Raw genomic sequence first — 26,014 nt, 5'->3', positions numbered from 1 at the left:
TGTTTTATTTTTTGTGTTCCACTTTATGTTTTATCAATTGTCAATTATTGTAGCCCATGTATGATGTGTTTGATTCCCCACCCATTTAAACTCTAGATATATCATTAGAGAAGTCAAAAAAAAAAAAAAAAATTGTCAAGTTGTAATTTGTAGAATATAAAATGGAATAAAAAAAAGTGTCGCCAGTAATTTGTATTCTTCATACTACTTTTTTTCTTTTTCTTTTTGATAAAAAATCATACCCAGACTTGAGATTTGTGATTCATAAATGAAATAGAATATCCCATCAAAGAAGCCAGAGGGTGAGATGACATATATTTATTTGTTGCATGGTTTATACAAATCCCAAGGGAAGTGTCATTTTATTCGGAAGAATGTCATTGCGTGAATCCTCAAAGAGGTTGGTGCAATTTATCCAAATTTTTTTTAAAAAGATCATCCATCAGAGCATCCATAGCCAGAAATGCCATCCTATCCTATTTTACCATCCCAAAAAGCTACTTTATCAATTATACCATACCATTTTTCAATACACCCAACATCCCAAAACTCTATTTCTTTTCTCAGTTTATTTAAATATTCTTTTTTATTATTTTTTTACTATTTCTCTCTCTCTCTCTCTCTCTCTTTTCCTTTTCGTCTCTGTCCCTCAACCTCTGGCACAAGAACGGATAAGAAAAAAAAAAAAAACAACCGGCAAGATCTCTCATGGGCTTAACACCACCACCGTTCAACCACCGTCAAACCAAAACCAAATTAAACCACCATCAAACAGCGCCACCACCCCAAAGCAACGCCACCACCATCAAACCAAAACCAAAACTACATTAAAAAAAAAAAACCATCAAGCCCAACGATCAACCCATTAAAAAAAAAAAATCAATATCGGAGCCATTAGAGCTCCGATTCAAACCCATCGGAGCCACCACTAGCAAACCCATTCAAAACAAATCACCAGCAAACCCAGCCCTCACACCGATCCAAACTCAGCCCTCACGCCGATCCAAACCCAGCTCGCCGATCCAAACCCACCATCAACTGCTTCCAACCCACCACCATGCCCAAATCAACCCATAACCCTCACGCCCAGATCAACACAGAAACCCACAAATCCATAGCAACCCCATCGGAATCCATAACAAACCCATCGGAACCCTAGCAAACTGAACTGAGATAGAAAGGACGGAAGTGCTGAGATTGTATGGGTTTCGCCGTTTCGGGTTTGAAGAGGAGAGAGCAGAACGAAGTACAGAGAAATTGGAGAGAGAAAGTGAAATGAAATGAGAGAGAGAGGAGAGAGAAGAAGCATCAGACAAATAAAAAACTAATTTTTATTATACAATACTGCTACAGTACCATCTTACATTTGAGATGGTACTGTAGCTAAATCCCAAATTTGGCATTGGCATATTGCATATAGCCTTCCCATTGTTGAGTAGTTTTGGGGCTTGAATGCCAAATGTTCCTAACATTTGGCATATACAAGCCCCACTGTTGATGCTCTCAGGGGATTAAGCATTGCAGTTTTGATTTGTTGGTCATAACCTTTTTTTTTCTTCAATAAGTTACCTATGTATTTCAATGGCGTTTTAAACCTACAACTTCACCCTTGTACCTTATAGAAGAAAGAAATGTCGCCTGAATTGAATTAGAGCTTGTTTGATTTTTTTTTTTTTTTTGATAGTTTAATGTTAGAATAAGTGGAGGAGGAGTGAGTTGATCTTGATTCTCCTTATTTGTACATTGTTGACAACAATATAAAACCGAAAACCTCCTCTAATATCCATCTTTATCACTCAGCAATATACTAGAATATATGGCATTTGGCGTAGGTAAATAGCAAAGCCATTTTTTCTCAAAAAAAAGAGAAAAGGAAGCAAAGCCATACCTTAGTAACCTTATTTACCATGTTACCATTAGCCATTGTACAGAACACTGTCTGAGACAGCCTTGTCTTGTCAACCTAAAAATGATAGCTTCTACCATCATCATTGCCATTTGCCATCAACAACAATGAAGCCAACAAAATACCCTACTATTTTACAACATAAGGTTTGTGTTAATTGTCGATGATGTTCCCACTGAGCTGTGAATCGTGTTGTGAATAGGCATCACCATCATCGAGCTGCAAATCGTGTTGTGAATAGGCATCATGAGCAAGCGTCTGCAGAAGAGAAGGTATGTTTCAAAGTCAGCATATCTACCAAACAGAAAAAATTACAAAATGCTAATACCAATTTGGATTACATGTTTAAGAGGCCATGATAGTCCAAATACCTGTTCCTGTGAACGGAAATACATGAATGGTGTATAGTGTAAGAAGTTTGAGACCCTAGAGGTATATATATCAGCATACCTGCATTATGAAGATTTTAAATGACCATTTTTTAGGAGAATATTTAAAATTACACTTCAACCTCAGATAATAGCAATGACTAGAAATCTGTACATGAAACTATGTGTGAAGCATCTCAATAAAAGAGAACATACTTCTCAATTTGTCTCATCAAATGGCTTTTATCCCACAGCCCTGCACGTGAAAGGTACCCCCACCTAATGCAGAACAGGTGCATCATGTCAACTCTATGTTCAGAATGTGTTAAATCTTCACACATCACCATAAATAAATAAAAATAAAATGTAACCATGTAAATGCATCAAGCCAAAAGTAAATTCAACATAGCGGGAATAAGTCGTTAAGTTTAAGAAGTTCTTGATGTGGGATGCAAGGTGAAGCAACAGATTAGATAAAAAAACTTATGTGAAAAAATTATTTGGGGGCTAGTAATTAACTACATCAAATGGTAATCTTGACCCTTCTGCATCAGTATTTGTATTTTCAATCCTTTTTGCATTGCACACGTTACATTCTCAAACTTGTGATTGTATTAGCGAATAGTGATGGGGCAACTCCTTGTGCAAAAAAAATTGTGACATTCACTTTCCACATAATAACCCTGATGGTCAAAGAACTTCAAAAATGTACCCCCCCCCAAAAAAAAAAAAGTGAAAATATAGGGAAGAAAATGAGAAGTACATTAATAATATATGACATATATTCTAACACTAGATAACAACATGAATAAAGTCATCATCATGAGGCAGGAGAGTCAAGCAGATTAAGAGAAATGGCTTGTATAGCCTAAGGCTGTGATATAGCTTAGGTGACAATGATTTGGCCCAATTAATATTTAAACAACATCCAAGTCAAATAAATATTTGGTATAACCTTGACATACAAACGTACATACCGGAAGTAGTATGAGGCCAACAATATATGGATGATTCGATATGTTGAGAGAAAGGGATTCTAAATTTCTAGTCCAAAAGTTCACTGAGTCTTACCTTTTGTTGAAGAGCTCCCCATCTGCTTCTAGCATTGGAGCTATTTTTTCGTCTAGTCTTTGCATAACAATAAGTAGCTTTTGCATGCTTTCTGTCAGTTCTTGATCATCCATGCTAGTTGCAGCAAGGGTCTGAAATACACACAGAGATTTCACATTAATTATCAAGAACTACATTGCTAGACTAACATTATTTCTGAAATCATAAAACTATCTAAGTATTTCTATTTGTTTAGAACAAGAAGACTCACAAATTTCAAAATTGAGATCAATATAAATAATGAAAGGTAATATTTAGCGTGCTAGTAGGAAGGGGATTATGAAAATAAGATATGCATCAGAAGACCAAAGTTCATGATGAATAGGGCAAGCTAATAATGCATGTAACTGGACACAGCTTACTTGAGCAGGACGTTCTCTTGTTCGCCTTTGGAGAGCAAGCCGAAGTTGGTTAAAAAGATCGCCTACAACCTCCTTTTGATTTATAAGCTCTATTAGTGATGCTCTACGACCACGGCTATGAATCAAAGCACTATACTGCAGTTCCAGTATTTCATTAAACACAAACAACTCTTGTTAGTATCAATAAGTAAATTGAGTCAGAAATATCAAACAGAAAGTAAACTGACATAGCATTACAATTTATAGTTCAAAAGTGTTTTGGTCAATAGAACCAACACAGTTCAATACAAAGCATCATTTGGTCACTACTATTGGGACCACCAAATATTCTTTTCGATTCAATTTTAGTCACTACTATTGTGTCTAATATACTATGCCCATCATTGTAAGTGATTCAACTATAGAGACATTTGAAATATTAAATACAAACAGCCATGAAAAGAAACTCCAACTGATGTCAGATACACTAACCTCTTCTTCCAATTCTCGACAAATTAGTGCAGTTCGCCATCGCAGATGAACTTTGGATTGACTTACATCAGTGTAAATGTGGTCACCAACATATAATATCTCATCTCCATGGATGTCTAAAGAATTCTCAACCATTTGAGCACTGCCTCCTGAATACAAACCCCCTGCAGAAGAAGATAGTAGAGTGAATGCATGAGAATATTGAATCATTTTGAAAAACTTAAGGTAGAGTAGTAATATCAAATGATCACTACACACCACAAAACACATTCATATAACTTGGCATGTATTTACAGATTTCTCAGCATTCTTATCATGTTAGTTGAAAACATAAATAGCAATTTTTTTTACCAATTTAAGAATATAGTCATTCAGCTAATTTTGCTTCACAGAAATCATCATGTGGTCTGGACATATGTTTATAAAAGAAATCCTCATGGGGGTCTGCTGGTTACTTCGCATGCATTGCTAAGAAATGCATAACAGTTTGATGCTTTATGCTTGCTTAGTAAGCAATAATTTTATTTATTACACGATATGCCAACATTCATTGCAGAAATTACCTACCAGCCAACTTAGCTTTCACATTGTGTACAACCAAACTATACAGAGTACAAATTCTCAAGTGTGTCACAATACACTTGTGCTTGCCTTGCCACTTAGTCAGGCATTTATATTTCATAAGCAACTATAAAACAATAAATGTGACAAAACAATCCAAACCTAACCATTATGGCATGTTATACAGGGATAGTATCTTTACTTCTTATAACTTATTTATTTATTGCTTGGTGAGCCTACTCCTAATATCTTCAGTAAATATAAAGTTCTTTATAATGACAATGTTATAATCTGTACAACAGAACAGAATAAGGTAACTAGCTTCATGCATCTTAGAAACAAAACCAAATGTAACTAAATGGGATAACATGATAAGGTAAAGGTTTGAACTTATTTGCCTCAAAAATAAAATATACAGTGCAATGGTTTGACAAGCAAAATAACTAAAACATCACTGACCTGTACGAGCCTTGAAGCATGGACGCATAAGACCCTCCCCTGTTACCACCTCATACATCGGGTGTGACATTTGGAAGAATTCTGGCTTCCTTGCTGAGACTATTACCTACTCATGAGGGGAAGTAAAAGAAAGTTCACATGTACTGCTATTGAAGATCTGTTAGAAGACCTTTATTATTATTAATATTATTATTATATGTCAACCCAGTTATTTTTCCCCGTATATATTAAATGAGAAAATAAATGATCCAAGTAGGATAACATTCTGAAAACAATTAATGGTGATGTCTCAGGCATGATTTGGGAAAGGATGATAACAACATTTTTGTACCATACTTCAGTAACAAATATAGTCATAACTGATGCTTGTCCTACTATAGTTTAAGGAACACCTAGCAAAGGACCTAATGAATAATAACAGTCAGTGAGCATAAAGAGAGAGATATACTCACAATATCAAATAGATCTCGCCAACCCATATCGTTGGGAAGAAATCTGTTAAAGGAATGCTGCATCATTTTGTCTGTGTAATGATAATCTGAGTTGGTAATAAGCAAGATCTTTTTACCAGCCTGAAATATAAATTCCCTAGTAAATAAGGATTAAAAGGATTTCACATGATATGCAAAGATAAAAAGTTACAAAACAATACCTCCTTTTGGTCCAAAAGTGCCAAAGGCAGCTCTGGATCAGGTTCAACAAACAGTTCAGGCTTAGACATTATCTCACTCTGTAAAATTGCCACGAATAAATAGAGGTGCTTTTGAACCAAAATATTGAACACCAGACAATCTATATCCATGGTTATAATGTATATACCTTAAGTTGACCTTCAACATGTGCCCTAAAGAGGGCTCTTCCAACAGCCTGAAAACCATCTCAAGAGTTAATAAAGGAAGACAAGTAACTAACATCAGTATACCACTGTCAAATAAAATTTTCTAGTAGATTGCCTTATAAAGCCCTTTGTAATCAAGAGGACCAAGTTCTGCACTTATAGCTCCATCATCCAATCTGTCAACCATCTGGAAGGAATTACACGAACTTAATAAAGCTCAAGACATTGTTGATTATACAAAGGATAACAGAAGAGATAAAATGACATGTCAAATCTCAACATCTTTGTGAATGCATGAGGTACAGTGCATAAGAAGCAAACAGAAAAATACGCCGTAGAATCTAAAGTTACTAGAAGTATCAAGACCATGACAGATGATATGAACAGTAAAATGGTAACCCATTTGTTCACAGTATTGCTGTGAAAGACAAAACTTGCAGCCTGGTTCTAACTTGTTTCAGTTCTCAACAAATTGATTCCCTATCTGCTCTGAAAATATCCAATAACTCTATTTATTTGGAATACAGCAAACTCATATGTTTATTTGAAAACCATATATTGGGCATTCTCCATTTTTCTCAAATTTTAAAATCTTGATCACTCTCCACATAAAAATTTCTATTAATTTCATAGAACTTTAAAGGCCACTTGATATTACTATTAAATGGAGTTCTGCAAGAGATCTCTACAAACAGCTCAATGAAAATGAGATGGGATCAGTGGCCCTCCTAGCTTTAAGTATAATGAGAATGTGAAGATGGACAGGTAGAATTCAAGCCTAAAAAGAATTAATGCACGCTAGATGACTAAGACGTTCAGCATTATCTTAGTCTATAAGGTAAACTACCTGCATATAAGCCACAGCCTCTGAAACAGAGAATAGCGTATTCAGGAACTCCCATCGACTCTCCTTCCGCAGATCCACCAGTTCCCTCCCATACATCTCACTTCCATGCATAGAAAGTTAAGCTTGCACTATAAAAAATATTACTCCAATTCTTCTACGAATGATACATCAAAATACTAAATGCTGATCTGCTCAATATATTTACTAGACAATGAGGGCAGTCTATGAGCCAAAGCATAAACATAATCCTTGCACAGGATAAATGCAGTAATTATCATTTTGTAGTGGCATATATACGATATGGGTGAAAGATTGAAACAGAACTTGAGGTATAATACCTTGGCCTTATTTATTTATTTTGTCTCCCCAAAAGAATGGTCATGATCAACATTTTGTATAAGCATATTCTAGCCAATTAATAATCTCGGTGTATACTTTGTGTGTGTGCAATTAGACCTCGCCATTGCTCCACAGTTCAGAAACTAGGTAGGCAACTTTCCTTAAAACAATTTCCATAATCAAGCTGACAAGTTTTAAATACATACCTTACAGCCCGAGTGGATAGCATTTTGGTGCCATGCATAGCCCTCTTTACATAACCAAATCGATCCGCCTTAACCAAGTTACCACTCTCTTTGTCTATGACAAGGCCTCTAATCACCTAGATGAAACAATTGAACAGTTTGTGCTTAGTTACAGGAAAGAAAAACAAATGTCAGGACCAGCAAAAATGCCATGATTTACAAACTCTTAAAATTGTGTAGAAATGAAGATGTCACCAAGTCTGGGTCAAATGCAAGTCCATCAACAGGATAACCCATGTTCTTTAAATTTTCCATACAGTAGTCGTATGCCCGACCTTCCCAAGCCTGCAAGAGAACAGACCCATGACAAAAAAAATTCCAATTGTCCGATGAGGAACAGAACACCACTGTTTAAATGAAAAGTATAGAGGATACATATGAAATTGGTAAATAACTTTATTCCTAATAATAAACTTCCTAGCAACATCAAACTCCAATGCTGGGGCTTTATATAAGGCATAAAAAAAGGAATAAAGGTCTCCATCATTCTTTATCTAAGCTAAAAAAAATTAAAGCTAACCAATGCAAGAAAAGAAAACATGAGAATCAATAAAGAGCTATCTGTAATCTGATGCCTCATTAAGCATAAGTATATCTGAAGATGACATTAGTCTGTACCCAGGGCATTTACTGTAAACATATAATGTAATTCAGAATCTGAAAAAAAAAATTCAAAACATGCATACACATTATAAAACCGATTTACCATCACATTATAATGCATTAAGGTGTAGTCCATGTCATAGCCAATGGCACTGATTGATCGGAGATTCAAAGTACGACTGCAAAATATACCACGAGGTGAATGTCTTGATGAAGAGGGGCTCTGCATGTTAAAAATGAAAGTTATGAAATTGGCAAAAGAAGCACTACTAAAATGTTAGAAACTTTAGTTTTGGAGCATCATCACATGACTAAATGCAGCTTAATTTGGGAAGAGGTTAATATTATAATGAGGAGATATGAAACAAGGCAAATAGAAGACTAGTGACTACCTTTTTGATATTCATATCAGAAAAATCAAGGTAACTACTTAATAGACTGGTTACCAAACATATCTTGAAAGGAGAAAAACATGCTCCTTACTTGGCCAGCCTAAAAGTAAATATTTTTTATACATCTATAGAAATTAGCAGTCAAATGTAGGAAAAGAAATGATTTACTGCACCGGAATACCCAAGTCTCTAAGCAAATTCTCAGCTTCTTCAGCTTCCACTCTAGCTACTTGCTCAATTGGACCTTCTAAGGTTGTCTGACTATCAATTCCTACATGGGGGATGACCCAAAATGCCACGTGATTAGTAAAAGCCGTAAGAAATCATTTATCAATAGTCCTGTAGCTCAGTGACATTGTCTGGTCTTCAGTAGGGATCAAATCAAATTCCCCTTAAATTAAATTTTTTTTTTTTTAAATGCATATTTTAAAGGGTAGAAAAAAAGTACATACTAACCAACCAATTAAAATCAAAGAAACAAAATTGAAGACATTGACAAGTAAAAGACAAAGATCATTTGAAAAAACGTATTAAAATGCTTGCAATTGTATAGCAAAAGACATCCATTTTCTTTAAGACATCACATGATAATTCATTAAAAAAGACAAGTACTTTAATGTGTACCAAAAGCCTGAAGATGCTCTTGCTTGAGATTCAAATCCCCTTTGGTACTCTCTCCCAAATAATCAACATCAGACTTGCTAGACGATGTGACAGAGAACACGTCGCCACCGACTCCAACCGACTTGGCTTCAACGCTGCAACAACACGTCATGCGTGTGATATGAGAAGTGGGTTTGTTTCTGGAAACAAGATTTAGAACTGGGATTCTGAGATAGTTGGTGGACACTGCCATTGAATTTGATAAATGGGTCTCTCTGATTCTGTACAGTGTCACTGAGAAATTGCCCAAAACCTCTGTGGCATACAACATCATTTTTTTTTCCTAGTCAGTTCAGGTTTTTCCGGCAACAAGATTCCAAGACTGAAAAACTAGGAACAGGAACACAAAAATATCTTCAGTTTTAGTAGAAGTAACGGTAGTGTATTATACCACATGGTACTGAGTAATTGACTTGACCCAGGACTGTGACAGTGAAGGCCAAAGACATAAAGATCTTTTTGTGGATAAAGTTGCAAGCTTTACTTTGTCTGTCGTATTATAGTTGCTGATTTTAGTATATACCATTTTAAAAAACAAGTTTTATCCCTCCTTTCCCATTGGAACTGAATTTCCTATGTCCATGTTTTTTTGTTGATTGATCCTATGTCCATGTTGTTAAACTGTTATTAAGATTTCAATCACTATGTTGTTTTATAAAAAAAATAAATAAATCAGACTTTCATTGATTGAAATAGTTTGGGATAATTGTTCATGTGATGAAATGCTATACTCACAATATTTTTACAACAAATTCTAAGTGGTAGGTTGTTATTGATTATTATAAGTGGATAAAAAAGTAATTTAAGTTGTGAATTCAAATTAGAACCAATAATAACTTACCATCTATAATTTGTTGTGAAAATATTGTGAAATGTTGTGGATATAGTATTTATCTTTTTTTTTTTAATATATATATAATAGAATAGATTCAGGTGGAATTATATTCCAATCACTTTCTTTAAAAAAAAAAAAATTCCAATCAAAATTCCTATAAAATTAAATCTTATACTTGTTCCAAGTCTAGCTTATTATCTATAGATTTTATTTAACAGTGAGTTCCAGTTAGCTCAATTGGTAAAGTCTCTAATGGTTGAATAAGAGATCTAGGGTTCAACCCCTGTTTACACAAAAAACTGATTGGTGTCTTGGTCTGATGATAAAGAGATATCATCAGAAGCGGATGTCATAGGTTAAAATTCTCTATTAAAAAAAAAGTATAGATTTTATAATTTTATAATTAATGTCCTTTGGTTAATATTGTTTTCTCCATAAATGTTAAAAAAATGGCAGCATATTCCCTAAATATTCAATTCTAAAATAAAAATTATAAAATTCACATTATATAAGTATGAGCACGAAAATTTGGCAGCCCAAACTCACCTAAAATAGTGAGATTTGTGCTATCCAGCTAGACCCAAACCAATAGATATTTGTAAAGAGAGTGGGATAAAACAAGTTTGGCTTAGCCCGAGGATTTAAACAGAGAGGGAATGAACAAAAGTCAAAGATTAAGTATATAAATGGTTCTTTACAATCTCGCTCGAGGACGATGTTCTTGCGCAAAAAGGTACACTACTCTCTCTCTCTCTCTCTCTCTCTCTCTCTCTCTCTCTCTCTCTCTCTCTCCTTTCCTTGATTTTTTGGGGGGCTTTTACCTAGAAGTCTTCTTTCTTTATATACTCCTAAGCTTATTACATCCTAACCCTCCATCTACGATCCTTTCGACTCTCCTTAGGACACTTGTTCCTTTAAACTTCTGTTAAAGGTGGTAGAAGAAGTTGTTTAGCTGTGAATTCTACTGTTCAGGTCACTTCCTCATCAATGCAGCTGATAAAGCTATTACTAGTCATTTAATGCGGAGGCAATAGGTGAGCTTTCACTAGAAACTTCCTTCACCTACTTTGACTCTCTCTCTGAACATCATCCTTTCTCCATTCGGACTTTCAGGAAGTATTTTGCCTTTTCCCCTCTTATCCTCGAGCGAATCCCCTCATCAGGCTCAGAATGCTTTTATAACGATAGTCACAGCTTGTTGCATCCTTCCTCGGTCCTCAGGTCCCCACAATTTAAAACAATTATGGTTTGATGAAGGATACCTATCTATGATGATTGAATAGATTCAATGGAATTATATTCCAATCAAATTTTCTAAAGTGCCTTTATAAAATTAAATTTTATACTTGTTGTGGGTCTAGCTAATTATGTATAAATTTAATATTTTTATAATTAATATCATTGTCCTTTGTTTAAAATTGTTTTCTCCATAAATATTTAAAAAATGGCAGCATCTTCCCTAAATATTAAATTCAAAAAAAAAAAATTTTTATGATATGTAAAACAATTTTGCAATTTTTTTTTCGAAAAAAATAATATATATTTTTTTCATAAGTTAATACATATTTGAAACTGAAATAAATACATCATAGAGTTTGTCATTTGTTCTTTTTTTCCTATTAAATTTCATACAATAGTGTAATTTGATTAAGCTTATACTTGCCAACAGTTTTTTAATTAAATTAGTACAGTTCATAATTATAAATGAAAAAAAAATTAAATGTTACTAATATTGAGATTATATATATATAGATACACACACTAGTCTTTTCGCACACGCGTGCTTTGAAACTCTTCTATTTTTTTTAAAAAAAAAGGATAAAATTTTTCAATCATCAAAATTTGGGGTTATTGAATTTTCTAGTCACACAAAAATACTTAGATTTGTGATGAGATTTATGCGTTTTCAGATGTTTTTATATTTGTGCTACATCTCATCATACTCCTAGCTAAGGAATTTTGGTGATTGGAAAATGTATTAACCCCTAATTATGATGAATGAAATTTTTTTTCTTTTACAAAAAAAAATTATTGCCTTTGACCATGCGTGTTAAGGCTAGTTTAATATAAGATTATTATTATCTACTTGAATTACAAGTTTGGCTACAATATGATAGTTGGAAACCTAACCCCATATATGAACAACAAATAGAATTGACATCTCTATCTCCTAGCTATATATTTTTTGTTGTTTTGCAATCATACAATCACACACATTCAAAAGTATGAAACAAAACCCTAAATTAAACAATATTTATACAATAAAACTGTATTTTGGCAAATTCATCCACCCAAATAACCAATAAGTTGATAGGGATATTGTATTCAATGTAGGGTCTATTGAATCACAAAATAAGATATACAATAATATACCCTACATTAAATAAATAACAAAAGTTAGATACAGTACTTTAGGTGCTGTTTCTTAAATTCGCCTCTTAAGATTCAGCCATGTGGCTATTTAACTAAAAAATACACTTCTATCCGATGAAAAAAAATCCACATGGTATAATCTTAAAAGGAGAACCTAAGGAACAACACCTAAGTACTGTACCTAAGTCTCGCTCTTAAATAAATATCCCCACCCCATAATTTGAACTATCGACTTATTTGTTATATAGGTGGATGAATTTTCTAAAATACATGTTTATTGTATAAATACTATTTAATTTAGGGTTTTGTTTCAAACTTTTGAACTCGTGTGATTGCATAATTGCAAAACAACAAAAAATATTTAGTTGGGAGATAGAGAGGTCATTTCTATTTGTTGTTCATATTTAGGGTTAGGTTTCCAACGACCATATTGCAGCCAAAGTTGTAATTTAAATAGATAATAATAATCTTATATTAAACTAGCTTCAACGTCCATGCTCAAAGGCTTTTTTTTTTTTGGTAAATGACAAAAAATTTCATTTATCATAATTCGGGATTGATGCATTTTTCAATCACTAAAATCCTTAGGAATGTGATGAGATGTAGCACAAAATATAAACACATCTAAAATATATAAATCTCATCACACATCTAGGTATTTTTATGATTGAAAGATGCATTAATCTCGAATTATGATGATTGAAAAGTTTCGTTATTTAGAAAAAAAATAGAAGTTGCGCGTGAAGAGGCTAGTTAGTAGTATATTAGTATTGATAGAAAGATAACACAAACCACAAGCTTGTAGAATTGGAACAACAAACAAGCATAACATTTACATACCTCATCCAGCAGAATGGAGGGATATTTAAAGAGCATATGAGTCTGTGAAAATGAAATTGCATATCTCGCCAATTCCTCGACGTCACACCAGTCTTTCATAGTCCTCGAGCAATACTTAATGTGTTGTATTGAGAGTTGAAACAAAATTGAAATTTCGTATCTATCTATTCAATATTTACTGCATTTATTTATTTTCATTTATGTTTTCTTTTTGGGGTTTTGAATCCAATTAATTAAAGGTGTGTATGGCATTGAGATTTTGCTGATTTTGGACGATGGTTCTCATTTCTATGAAAGAATCTGCTAACATAATTTCTAAATCAATTTTTTATTCACCTTCAGTTTGACCGAATGAGTCTGTCGAAAATATGAAAAGTAATCAAGGAACTTTTAAAAAACCAAAAAGTAAAATAAGAAATGGAATTTCGTTTCTCTCTATCATCTTTCTCCACTCAGTTTCGGATTTAGATTTCAAAATAGGGATTTGATTTGAAGGTGTTAAACGAATCAAGAGTTATGGTCATGGATAGTTCAGAATAGTTTAGATTAAATTTTTTAATATTAAAATTAATGCCACACCCCTCATAAGTTGTCACATCATTGCTTTTGTTAGAACATATATGATTAAAGTGTTAGGAACATATGTCATTATTTTATGTAATTGACTAATTCTTAGACAAAACGCACTTTACTTGTAATTGGGTAGATCTAGGATGAGTTTAATGCTTTAAGAAATAAGGTTTCAAGTTCAAGTGTTAAAGCCATGCAAGTCTGTCCAAGAATCAAGTCAGAAAATGCAGGATTTTAAAGCTCAACAACTAGCATCTATCGAGGTTTAAAAAGCTGTGAAGCCCATGTCTTGACAGTTATCTCGATAGATGGCTATTTATCAAGGTTTATGAAACTCAGTTTTCTAGGACTGTTTTTCATCCAATTCGTGAACATATGTTTGGACTTTCTTTTTTCACAACCCTAAATATATATAAGGATTATTTTAAAGGCCAAAAAAAGTTACAAAAGTTGCACAAGAGCATAATTGCACAAGTGTGAAGTAAGTGTAACCGGAAACCTAGTTTGTCCTAATTCTTCATTCTCTTTAAGAAGCTACTGTGTTTTGTACACCGTAGGGTTTTGTGACCAAACAACTTCATGATCTTCATTGAGTGATGAATAGAAGAGTTTTGTAGCCAAAAATCTTCTCTAGTTGGTGATTGAAGTCGCGTATTGGGATTCGCACAATTAGTTAGTCACGTACCAGGAGCCGTGCATTGAAAGGAAAGATTGTCACTACAGAACAAGTCCAATTGGGTATTAAGGTAAGGGTTCAACTGGAGGTTGGTATAAGATACTGGGATTCCTTCACTTGTAATCGCTTGCTTTGATAATAGTGGATTCTCGGGAGTGGTGACCTTAAAAATCACTCAGTGGGGTTTTTGCTGTGTAGGTTTTCCCCATTCGTAAAAAATTACCGTGTCAATTTAATTTCCGCTAAATACTTAGTTTAATTGGTGATTTGTTTGTGCTACCACGTATATTGCATGTTAATTTGATTAATTAATAAACTTGGCTAATTAATCAATTAATTCATCACAAGGGGTCAATACGTTTTTGGCCTATCAGCTTTGTAGTAAAGTTTTTTTTTTTTGAACATTTTTTTTTTGATGAACCATTGCTTTGTAGCGAAGTAGACATTAAAACTAATGATTATTAATAAAATTAGTCGCTAACCCGTGCGATGTATGGATAGTTTAACAAAATTAAATTGTTGCACATTATTTTTGCAAAATTGTAGAAGAACTAAGAATATTTATTGAAAGCTTTCTCTAATATACAAATGTTAATAAGAAAATATATCAAAGAACAGTACATTGCACTCATATTCTGCATGATGACAATAACGTTATAAAATAAATAAAGGAGAAATTACACTTTATCACCCTAAATTATGCACTAGGTTACATTTTGCACTATAAACTATTTGAACGCACATTTGGCACCCTAAACTATCATACTTTGAACCCCAGTGTTACTTTTGTTATTATGTTTAACGGAATGCTACTGCACATAACAAGTATATGTATCTTGCTTAGGTGGAACAAACTTAAAAGACTGAAACACCTTTCTTCAAAATCAATTAAAACTAAACCCAATTTTTTTTCACATTTCTCTCCCTATCTCTCGCGTGTGTAGCCTCTTTCCCTAAATTTAGATTTTTTTTTTTTTTTTTAATTTTTTTTTAGGTTCTTCAATGGATGAATTCCATTGTCACTGGTCCTTGAATATTAATGATCACACAATTTTGCGCTTTGGTTTTTCTCAATTGGTGTTATGAATGCAGGAGGCATATTTGTGAATTTCAATTGGCAGAGAATCTTTAAATTCTTTAACCCAGTGGGAACTTCCAAACTCTAGCATTTCTTAACCTCAAACTCTACGAGCCTTGGCATTGCTTTCTCCTCTATATTCCACTCTTGCAATTCTAACTCCTTGAATTTCAAATAAAGAAGTTGGGGAAAGCCTCCTTTGGAGCAAACCATGCTCTTCCTTGTATAAGAACCAGAGCTGAGAAAGAGCCGTCTAAGGTTGTGAAGCTTCTCTAACACTGGCATTGGATCATCTGAAAGTTTGGATCTTGTCAACTTAAGGTGAGTCAAGCTTTTTAGGAGTCCATTTGTATTTATGATGACCCTTGAATCAGATATTACTCCATGAAAGTGTAGGATGGAGAGATTTTCAAGGTTTGACAAAGGCTCCAACCATAGATGCCTATGATGCATTGCATTTACATTGCCTGATGTCAACTTCAAAGAATGAGGGTGCTTTAGTTTCACAACATGATCTGTCACTTTCTTTAGTAGGATTTAGGTTTATAAAAATCTAAATTTGGGGAAGAAGCTACACGCACAAGAGACAGAGAGAGATGTAAAAAAAATTGGGTTTTGTTTTAATTGATTTTGAAGAAGGGTGTTTTAGTTTTTTAAGTTTGTTCCACCTAAGCAAGATGCATGTGCTTGTCATGTGTAGTAGCATTTCGTTAAACATAATAGCAAAAGTAACATTGGGGTGTAAAGTGTGATAAGTGTGAAAGTTTAGGGTGCAAAGTGTGCGTTCAAATAGTTTAGGGTGCAAAGTGCAACCTGGTGCATAGTTTAGGATGGTAAAGTGTTATTTCTCCTAAAATAAGAGTTGAAGGGAAAAATACCAAAAGAATACAATTTGAGTGGGGAGAGAGAGAGAGAGAGAGAGAGAGAGAGAGAAACAACTCATATCCAATATTAATCATCAAATACCTCTTGTATGTAAATATCTTACACTCTAGCATTAGGAATAGATATTATAACAATGACAACCAACTAAATCAACCACATATAAGTGGAAAGTCTTGTGCCACTCAATTGTTAGCTCACAAACATTAACAACCTCCACATCATCAGGTTTTGCATGGATTGGGGCATTGTGTACTCCAAATAAACTTACTAAGAATTACCCTCACGATGCTCCTAGTTTTGCATCGGTTTGGGGTAACCTTTAGCAAAATAAGAAAAAAATAATATTTATCTGGATAAGAAACTGAGTCAAAACAAATATCATATAAGCCATGAAGTCAATAAAAATGAATTTTAAGAACAAATTGTTCAAGCTTTGTACATTACACCACTAAGGCATGGGAGAATGTATAAGTGGTTGAACCTGGACCTCACACGTGGAACGACTGTGAGCAAAGGAAGATGAAGCGTTGGCTAAGGATTTTGTCTTAGTTTGTGCTAAAGGCGTGACTACCTTGGGAAGGAAGTAAGATTTGCACTTGACATGGTACTCAAGCACTCACAAAAAGGGAGATAGTGACTTTCTAAGATTAGAAGCTATGAGGACACCCCTTATTGGTTGAATACATGTTGGACCACATTAGAGACACGTGTATCAATCATAGTACTCTTGATGTCCCTCTCAATGTCCAGGACTTGTTTCCCAAGCAGTGGCAAGGTCACCCATCCATGGGTCCCAGTGCCACGTTGGCGTAATTCCTATCCTCTAGTCAGCAGATAACATCACAGCTATGAAAATGTCCAAAACAGAGAAATGATGAATTGACACTTGGCTTTGTACTTAGCCATATTCCTCGGATTATAAGAGGAACATGCAGCAAGAACATTCCATTCTTGCTCACACCGTGGTTTTTCATCTCTTTATAGGGTTTTCCACGTACATCCCATGTCTTTCTATTTTCTCATTATCACTTTCTTTCTCTCTTTTGAGTGTCATGTCAAAACTAGCATCTTGTCAAGCTTTCTCATGTAGATGTATTGTTAGATAACTTATTTTACTTCCTTATATAAGCTTAAATCTAACTTGCACGTACATTTTTGGCGACTTCGTTGGGGATCACTGGGTATTTCCTTTTTAAGTGTGTTTCCAGTTGTGTTTTGGTTGGGTTATATACCTCCGTTTGCTATTACTTTCTCCATGCCTCCAAGAAAGAAAGCTATAGGGATACTGACTAGTGTGAGTGAAAATCATCGGTCAAAACCAAGTGCAGATCATCTATCTATGCATTCTGAAGGCACAAAGTCCTCTGGTGAGGCTGGTCACCCCGAGAACAGGAATATCATGGCTGCTATTGAAGACCTTCAACGCTCTCAGGCTGTTCTGTGGGCAGAATTCCAGTCCCTACGACAGGAGATAGCCATACCTCAAGCCCCTCAAGGTGGTCAAGGTCAAGGATCTCCTTACTTGTCCAAGAAAGACATATCTGCTATTTTGTTTGAAGTTAAGAAGTTAGAGAGTGCTGTTTATATTGATACCAGACCTCTTTATCTTGAAGAGATAGCTAGAAGACCTTATCTTGCTAACTACACTTTTCCTATCTTTTCCAAGTATGATGGTATAACAGGGAATGTTAGAGAGCACATCAGGTGGTATATGGATGCGTTGACAGCTCACTCCCATAATCAGGAGTTGAGGCTCAGGGAGTTCTCTAGATCCTTAGAAGGTCGTGCCTTTACTTGGTACACTAGTCTTGCACTAGGATTGGTTTTGAGTTGGAATGACTTGGCAACGCAGTTCATGAAAAAATTCTTTGCTTTAGAAGAAAAGCTCACGTTGTCAGATTTGCAACATGAAAAGCAAAGGGTGTCTGAAGGGTTGCTGGAGTATATTCGTAGATTTAGAGACTTTTCTTTGCTGTTATATGATCCTGTAGAGGAGGAAAGGCTGGTAGATGTTTGTATTGCGGGAATGCTGTATGAATACCAACCTTATCTTGGAAACTTGCAAATCTCTAGTTTTACAAGGCTTGTAGAGGCTGCAAGAAGGACAAGTATGTCTGTCAGGAAGCTTTCAAAGGGTTTGACTTCATAGGCTGTGAGTATGCCTAGACAGCCGTGGAGGAAAGAAAACAAAAAGGTAGAAGTTGTTGTGGCAGAAGAACCTAAGAAAGTAGTTAAAGGTAAGAAGAGGGAGAGAGGTAGTATTCCCCCTTCTTTCACTGTGTCCACTGAAGAGTTGTATAGCATCGTAGAAGCTTGGTTGAAAGATAGCGTAGTGGTGTTGCCTGAGTGCAAACATGAACCTACAGAAGAGAAAAAGCAAAGTCCATTTTACAGTAGGTATCATAGGAGATGTGATCACCATACTATGGATTGCTATGCTTTGAGAAATATCTTCCATGATAGGATAGCCAAGGGAGAATTAGTTATCAAAGCTGGGAAGAGGGCTGACCCAAGGATGCGTCGACTAAGGGTGGCAATGACTTTCTTCATAGGTCGTGAGGATCCTATGGAAGAGGAAGCAGAGAACATGGCTAGCAGCAGCTTAGCACCTCCACCTTTGGTAGATGAAGAAATGGTAACAAGAATTCAGTAGGAAGATAAGATACACTCCTTTCTTGAAGGAATAGGTCTTAGGCCAATGGCTAGAAGAGAGGCGGCCTGAACTTTGACCAGGGTGATGGAAAGGAATCATGAGGTGGCAGCTGTTGAAGGAAGTTTGATGCAAGTGGCATATCAAGAAGTAAAGGATTCAGTCACCTTTTCTAATAAAGATCTAGTCAACCGAGTGGTTAATGGCGACAAGCCCTTATATGTCACTGCCTTTTGGGGGCATCTCAAATAAAAAGGGCATTGATAGATACTGGTGCATTCACCAATATTCTGCCTCTCCCAACATTTGATGCCTTGGGTATTCCGAGAGAAAGAATTATTCTAGAACCATTGCAAGTAACAGGAATAGGAGCCTTACAGCAGAGTACCCTTAGGCATATGTCTGTGGATCTTAGGGTTGGGCCAATTTAGGCACCCACTCTCATGCATGTAATGGAAGGGAGTACATCCTACCACATCATCTTAGGTCGTTTATGGCTGAAGGCATATAAAGCTATGACTTCCACATATCATCAATGTGTGAAGGCTGTTTAGAGGAATAAGCAAGTAGTTATTAAGGCCACTAGGACGCCTTTTGATAGAATAAAGCTTCATTTTGTTGAGGTAGCTTTATATCAAGAGTATGAGCCTGAGGGTGAGAATAGGATTCTTCCTTTTAATCCTATTGCTTTGCAAGTGGAAGAGGAAGGTGATGGCGAGGTCGTAGATAAGAAGAGTCATTGGGCTTCATGGTTGGGTGATATATGAGTTCTGACGGTTAAAGGAAGGGGATGAGGAGGATGGCAAGCCTAATTCCCTTAATTTGATACAACAGTTAGAGGAAGTCCATGTAGCTGAGGAGCCGGTGAAAGAAGCCCCTGAGTGCATGAATGACGTTGTTAAGAATGTACAAGAAGAACTTGTTAAGGTCGATCTGAATAATGGAGAAGAAGGTGAAAGACTAGTAAAAATTAACAAGAGTTTGTTTGAAGAAGAAAGAAGAAAGTTGGTAGCCTTGTTGAGGGAATACAAGAATGTTTTTGCTTTGAGCTACCAAGAAATGCTAGGTCTGAGCCCGAGACTGGTAACGCACAAGTTAAAGGTGGATCCTAATGCTAAACCTATGAAGCAGCCACCAAGGAAATACCGTTTGGATGTGGAGGAAAAGATAAAGCTTGAAGTGCAAAAACTTTTAAAGGCAGGATTCATTGAAGAGATTGAATGCCTAAGTTGGTTAGCCAACATAGTTCCTGTGAAGAAGAAAGATGGTCAGATAAGAATCTGTGTGGATTTTGGGAACTCAATAAAGCTAGTCCAAAGGATGAATTCCCACTTCCTAATGTTGATATTCTGGTAGATGCAACAGCTGGTCGTGAACGTTTCTCCTTTATGGATGGTTATAGTGGGTATAATAAGATCTTTATGGACTCAGCAGACGCTCCGAAAACTGCCTTTAGGACACCTTTTGGAAACTATTTCCATAAGGTGATGCCTTTTGGATTGAAGAATGTAGGTGCTACCTGACAAAGAACTATGACTTTGATCTTTGGTGACATGCTTCATAAATGGGTGGAAGATTATGTTGATGATCTTGTGGTGAAGGCAAAGAATCCTTTTGTGCATTTTTTGCATTTAAGGCAAGTCTTTGAAAGATGCAAGGAGCTTAACTTGAAGATGAACTCTTCCAAGTGTGTCTTTGGGGTATCTTCAGGGAAGTTCTTGGGATTTCTTGGTCACCATAGAAAGATTGTTTTGGACCCTACAAAGGTCGAAACAATAACTGCCCTCAGTCCCCCTTACAACTCTGAAGGAGTTGAGAAGTTTTGTGGGAAAAGTCTCTTACTTAAGAAGATTCATTCCAGGTCTAGCTAAGATCTTGAAGCCTCTTATGGAGCAGAAAAAGAAGGGAGTAACTTTTATATAGTGTGATCAGTGTCAAAAAGCATTCAAGAAAATCCAGATGATATTGGCGGATCCTCACACAATAGTGGCCCCTATACCTGAAAAACCCTTGCTGTTGTACATAGCCAATACTGAGTAATCTTTGGGAGCATTATTAGCTCAGGATCAGGAAGGGGTAGAGAAGCCGGTATATTATATTAGTAAGCTTATGAAGGGACCAGAGTTAAAATACTCAATTGCTGAGAAAGTATGTTTGTCTTTAGCCTTTGCTGTGTCAAAGTTCAATCATTACATTTTAGGGCATTGTGTGTAGTTGGTGACTAAGAGAAATTCTGTGAAGTATCTCTTGACACGCCCTCAGTTGTCAGGGAGAATGGCATAGTGGGCCATTCTAACATTATGCCTTGATATCGAATGCATAAGACCAACTACCATCAAAGGCTAGGCAGTAGCTGATCTACTAGCTAACTTCCTTGGGACAAGTGATTTTTCACCTCCCTAATAGGAAATTCTGGTGTCAGAGGAGCAGGAGTGGTCAATGTATTTCTATGGGTCATCTACATTTCAAGGAGGAGGGATAGGAGTAGTCTTAAGGTCACTAGGGAAGGAACATACATTTGCCTATAAGTTATGCTTTCCTTGCTCTAATAATGAAGCAGAGTATGAGGCCTTGTTGGTGGGACTGAAGGCCGCCAGAAGGTTAGGCATAAAAAGGTTAAAGATATTTGGTGATTCTGAGTTGGTAATAAGGTAGGTTGAAGGAATTTATGGAGTAAAGAATTCTAGTTTGGCTACTTACAGAGCTGCAGTGCATGGGATTATGGAACACTTTACTTCCATAGAATACAAGGTGGTTAATAGGAATGAGAACAAGCTCGTTGACTCACTAGCTACCATAGCCACTAAGTCTGTGCTGAAGAAAGAAAAAAATGACACTTCAAGTGGAGAAACAACCTGGGTTGGCCCAGGATGAGTTGTGTCTCCCTCAAGATTGGCGAGAACCTTGTTGAAAGCAATGACTTAAGGGGAGTACGTTGGGTCAAAGTTACCAACAAATATGAAAGACTTCCTTAAGATCAATGGAGATTTGTTTTTCAGGGGAGCAGAGGGTTTGCTGATGAAGTGTGTCTTGAGGTAGAAGGGACTGACATTGTTGCACAAGTTGCACTATGATATTTGTGATGTAAATCTCGATGTCAGCTTGTATAGAAGACTATAAAGGCTGGAGATCTTCTGGCCAGAAATGACCAATGATGCTAAAGAAGAGCAAAGGAGTTGTAAAACTTGTTCTATTATTCCTCCAGATCAAGCAGAGGTGCTTAATGGCGAACTGCTGGAAGAAGATTGGCAGGATCCATACTTAAGATACCTTTTACAAGGTGTATTATCTGCTGATCAAGTACAAAGAGAAAAGTTGAAAAAATATGTGACCGAGTTTAAAGTGGTAGATGTGAAGTTATTCAAGAAAAGCTTTCAAGGAAGGTGGATGGTATGTATTCCCACTAAAGAAGTCAATGGTGTTCTTTCAGACTTGCATAAGGGAGAGCTAGTAGGACACTCGGGTGGGAGAAAGCTATGGCAAATGGCTTTACAACAGGGATATTACTAGCCTACGATAAAAAGGGATGTCCATAACTTTGCTAAAAAATGTCAAGAATGCCAAAAGCGAGGGGATGAAATACACACTAGCCATCAAAGTCTTCATCCAACTGTGGCTTCATATCCATTCCATAGTTGGGGGCTGGATTTTATAGGACCAATAAACCCCCCCTTTGAAGGATGTACATGGATACTGGTAGCCACTGAGCTATTTACCAAGTGGGTAGAGGTTGTGGCTATGAAGAAGGTAATAGGTAGCTCAGTGGCTAATTTGTTGAGGGAGAATATAATATGTCGTTTTGGAGTGCCCAACAAAATTATTTCTGACAATGGCACACCATTCCTGAACAAGGATGTGCGCCAATTAACAGAATGATACTCCATTTCTCACATGATATCGACACCTTATTATCCCAAAGGAAATGGTCAAGTTGAGGCCTCTAACAAAAGACTACTAAAAATATTAGGAAAAATGACTAAGGAGAATGGAAAGGGATGGAAGAAGGAACTTCCTACAGCTTTGTGGGCTCATAGAACAGCCACGTCACAAGCTACAAGAGCTTCACTCTTTTCTCTAGTCTATGGCATAGAGGCCGTTATCCCAATAGATTTAATAAGGCTAGTAGTGAAATTGGTAGAGAATGCAGGGATACCCAGAGAAGACACTTTGGAAGTTGTAGAAGAAATGTGTGATAATGCTACCTCTCATAACTGCCTTTGCTAGGCTAATATGAAGGCTAGGCATGAAGGCCAAGTTAGAGAAATAAAGTTTTAAGTGGGAGAACTTGTTTGGAAAACTACCCTGTATGTACGAGGAGTGGCTAGAGCTGTTAAACACAAGTTTTCTCCAAAATGGAAAGGACCATACATAGTAGAAGAAGCACATCCAACAGGACATTATTGGCTAAAGGATTAAGCAGGTATAAAGGCGTATAACCCCATTAGCAGAGTTCACCTTAAGAAGTATCATGCTTAAACTTGTAAAAATATCTTTTTGTGGCCATCATGTCAAACCGATATTGTGTTTTATAAAACTCATACTATTATAAACAAAGACTTATATTCAGCTATTTCATATGCTATTGTTCATAATATGCATTTAAAGTCTAAATAGCTTAGTAAAATAAAGCATCGTAAAGTTTATAATACAACCCCATGGCCATAAATTATTACAACTTGAAATTTAGATAATGTTTGTGAAAGAACTAAAATTTTCAAAGGAGAAGTCTGGATCACTCAGAGCTCCTAGCTCACCTTCCAACTCCTCAATCTCTTTCTTCAAAGAATTTTTTTCTGCGGTGACACCTTCTAATTGAGCTTAAAGGGCAGAACTTGCTTCTTGCTGGGATGTTAATTCCACATGAAGTCTATTAATAGATTCCTGGAGCTAAGTGATTGAAGTGACATGTACCTGTAAGGCTGATTTTTTTTCCTTTGTTTTGTTGATGCATGAGTTCTCTTTAACTCTTAATTCATGAAGTGAGGACAAGGAAGTATGAATAGAAGGTCCTACCTTCTTTAAGTCCCTCAATGCAGTTACATGACTCTTTAACCAGCCGACTTGACACTTAGGCTCTCAGCCTCACTCAATGTGGAAAGGAAATTGTCAAGGGGAAGAGCTAGACAATCCTCTTTACCCTTTGACTGTATTTGGGATATGATAGACCCAATTTGTTGCAAGAGAAAGCTCCTAAGTGACAAAGTCCATTTGTTGGTATCCCTCATGGTTTCGAGATATTTGGAGAGCAATTAAGAATAGGTTGCTCTCAAATCTAGAGAATCCAATGAAAGCAATGGATCATATTCTGTTTGGGTGCTTTCACCCTCTTATTCCTTGGAAGTAGCTTATGTCAAATCTTCCATTTCTTAAGGATTTTTGGCATACACCCGATTTGAATCCTCCCTTTTAGCGTTATACTCTATTTTTTTATTAGAAGTCATTTCTTGTACAGAAACCTCTTGGGTTGAAGAAGTGACCCTTGGGCTTCTTGCTAGAAGGGATTTTTGCATTCTTCTTTCTCTTAGAGCCTGAAGGTTTGGCTTTTGGAAGGGGCTTCAAAGTCAAATCTCCCTGAAAAATAGGTGTGACATCCACTCATTGGGCACCACTTTTCTCAAAATTCCTAACACGTTCTCTATTGTCGGACCACCATGACTTAAACCTAGGTGAAGGCAGTCCACTTTGGTGGGGGAAGTAAAGGGGATTTCAGGGCTTGATACCAATATCTTGATAAGATTCTCTCTTTTAAAGGCTAAAGAGGCCACTATGGCAGGTAAAGCTAAGGTAGAGAGATGTCCTAGTATGCCTTGGTCAAAACCAAATTGGCAAGTAAACCAATGGGGATTATAGGTTTGAGTTTCGTACTTCTCTTGAAAGCATGCCTGAAGATGAGAAGGAAAAGCACAAGCAACAAAAGAGAGTTCTTCCTCAGACTAGGGGGTCTCTCTATAACGAGAAACAAAAATGCTCTCTAAGGAAACGAATAGTGGGGGAAGTCCACCCTTCAAGGCAGAGTAGGGTCTGACTGTCCAATTAGTAGGGTCATCCAACACTTTACTAAGGAAATTGTTTGAAGACATTGTCACCTTGTTCCTACGCCAAGAGCGTGATAGGCCTTGGGGTGATGACAAATTGGTTTTGTAAGAGTTTAACACCTTAGGGACAGGGGCATATTTCCTAAAGTTTTCACAACCATATTTGCATAAAAGCAACGGGTACAAAGGTTTCAACTTGAAATCTACCCCATGAGCGTTGCAAGTCAAGAGTAAAATGATCCAAGTGAGAATACAAAGTTCTTAGGAAATAAGGAGCAAGAGGAAAGGATTGTCCTTTGGCTAGTTTAACGGCTAAAGGGAAATGCCTACTCAAAATCTTCTCATAGGGATATCCCTCAAACAGATGGTGAGAAAGTAAAAAGGCAATAAAGGTTTCGAGTTCATAAAAGCTAGAGTTACCTTCTCCAACAACAAAGTCAGTGCCTTCCTTCAGGGAGTCTCCATTGGCTTCCTTATCTATGCCATTAGAATACTCCCTCTAGAAGTATCTGATCCATCCCCAAAGTTGGCCCTGGAACCTTTGTCTTCGCCAACACTACTAGCTTCTGGTACTTCCTTGCTGGGGGCTTTCCCTTTCCTTGCTGCATTCAAGACTAGTTTCTTTGAAGTTTTCTTCACTGCATCTTTAAGGAACTTTACAGCTTTAGACTCATCAGGAGATAAAGAGTTGTTAACTACTTCACCATTTCCGAACAAGGGAAGTCTCAATATCTCGTAGACATCTTCTAGAGATGGAGAGATTTCTTGACACCCTGTGAGGAATGTATGAGTAGTAGAGTTCCACCGATACAGAAAAGAGAATAGACTTTCACTATCTTTGCTGATCTCTAGATTAGAGAACACAAGAATGGTCTCCACAAGTTTCACTCTCTGTAGGATGTCCTTGA

The 26,014-nt window shown here is 36.2% G+C and overlaps 1 protein-coding gene across 1 annotated transcript; it reads right to left on the bottom strand.

Annotated features, from left to right (window-relative positions):
• Nucleotides 1-1,758: 1,758 nt before the first annotated feature.
• Nucleotides 1,759-9,645, bottom strand: LOC126688791 (uncharacterized). The gene is made up of 17 exons (XM_050383627.1): nt 9,126-9,645; nt 8,675-8,772; nt 8,213-8,332; nt 7,702-7,791; nt 7,468-7,583; nt 6,923-7,022; nt 6,191-6,262; nt 6,057-6,104; nt 5,890-5,967; nt 5,690-5,809; nt 5,238-5,343; nt 4,218-4,381; nt 3,747-3,881; nt 3,346-3,476; nt 2,491-2,553; nt 2,278-2,356; nt 1,759-2,164 (listed from the first exon to the last, which is right to left on the bottom strand). The coding sequence occupies exons 1-17, from the start codon at nt 9,436-9,438 to the stop codon at nt 2,060-2,062; spliced, it is 1,938 nt and encodes a 645-aa protein (XP_050239584.1). The 5' UTR covers nt 9,439-9,645; the 3' UTR covers nt 1,759-2,059.
• Nucleotides 9,646-26,014: the final 16,369 nt, after the last annotated feature.

Source organism: Quercus robur, chromosome 6 (assembly GCF_932294415.1).
Source record: "Quercus robur chromosome 6, dhQueRobu3.1, whole genome shotgun sequence".
Taxonomy (NCBI): domain Eukaryota; kingdom Viridiplantae; phylum Streptophyta; class Magnoliopsida; order Fagales; family Fagaceae; genus Quercus; species Quercus robur.
This window is presented reverse-complemented; position numbering and strand designations above follow the sequence as displayed.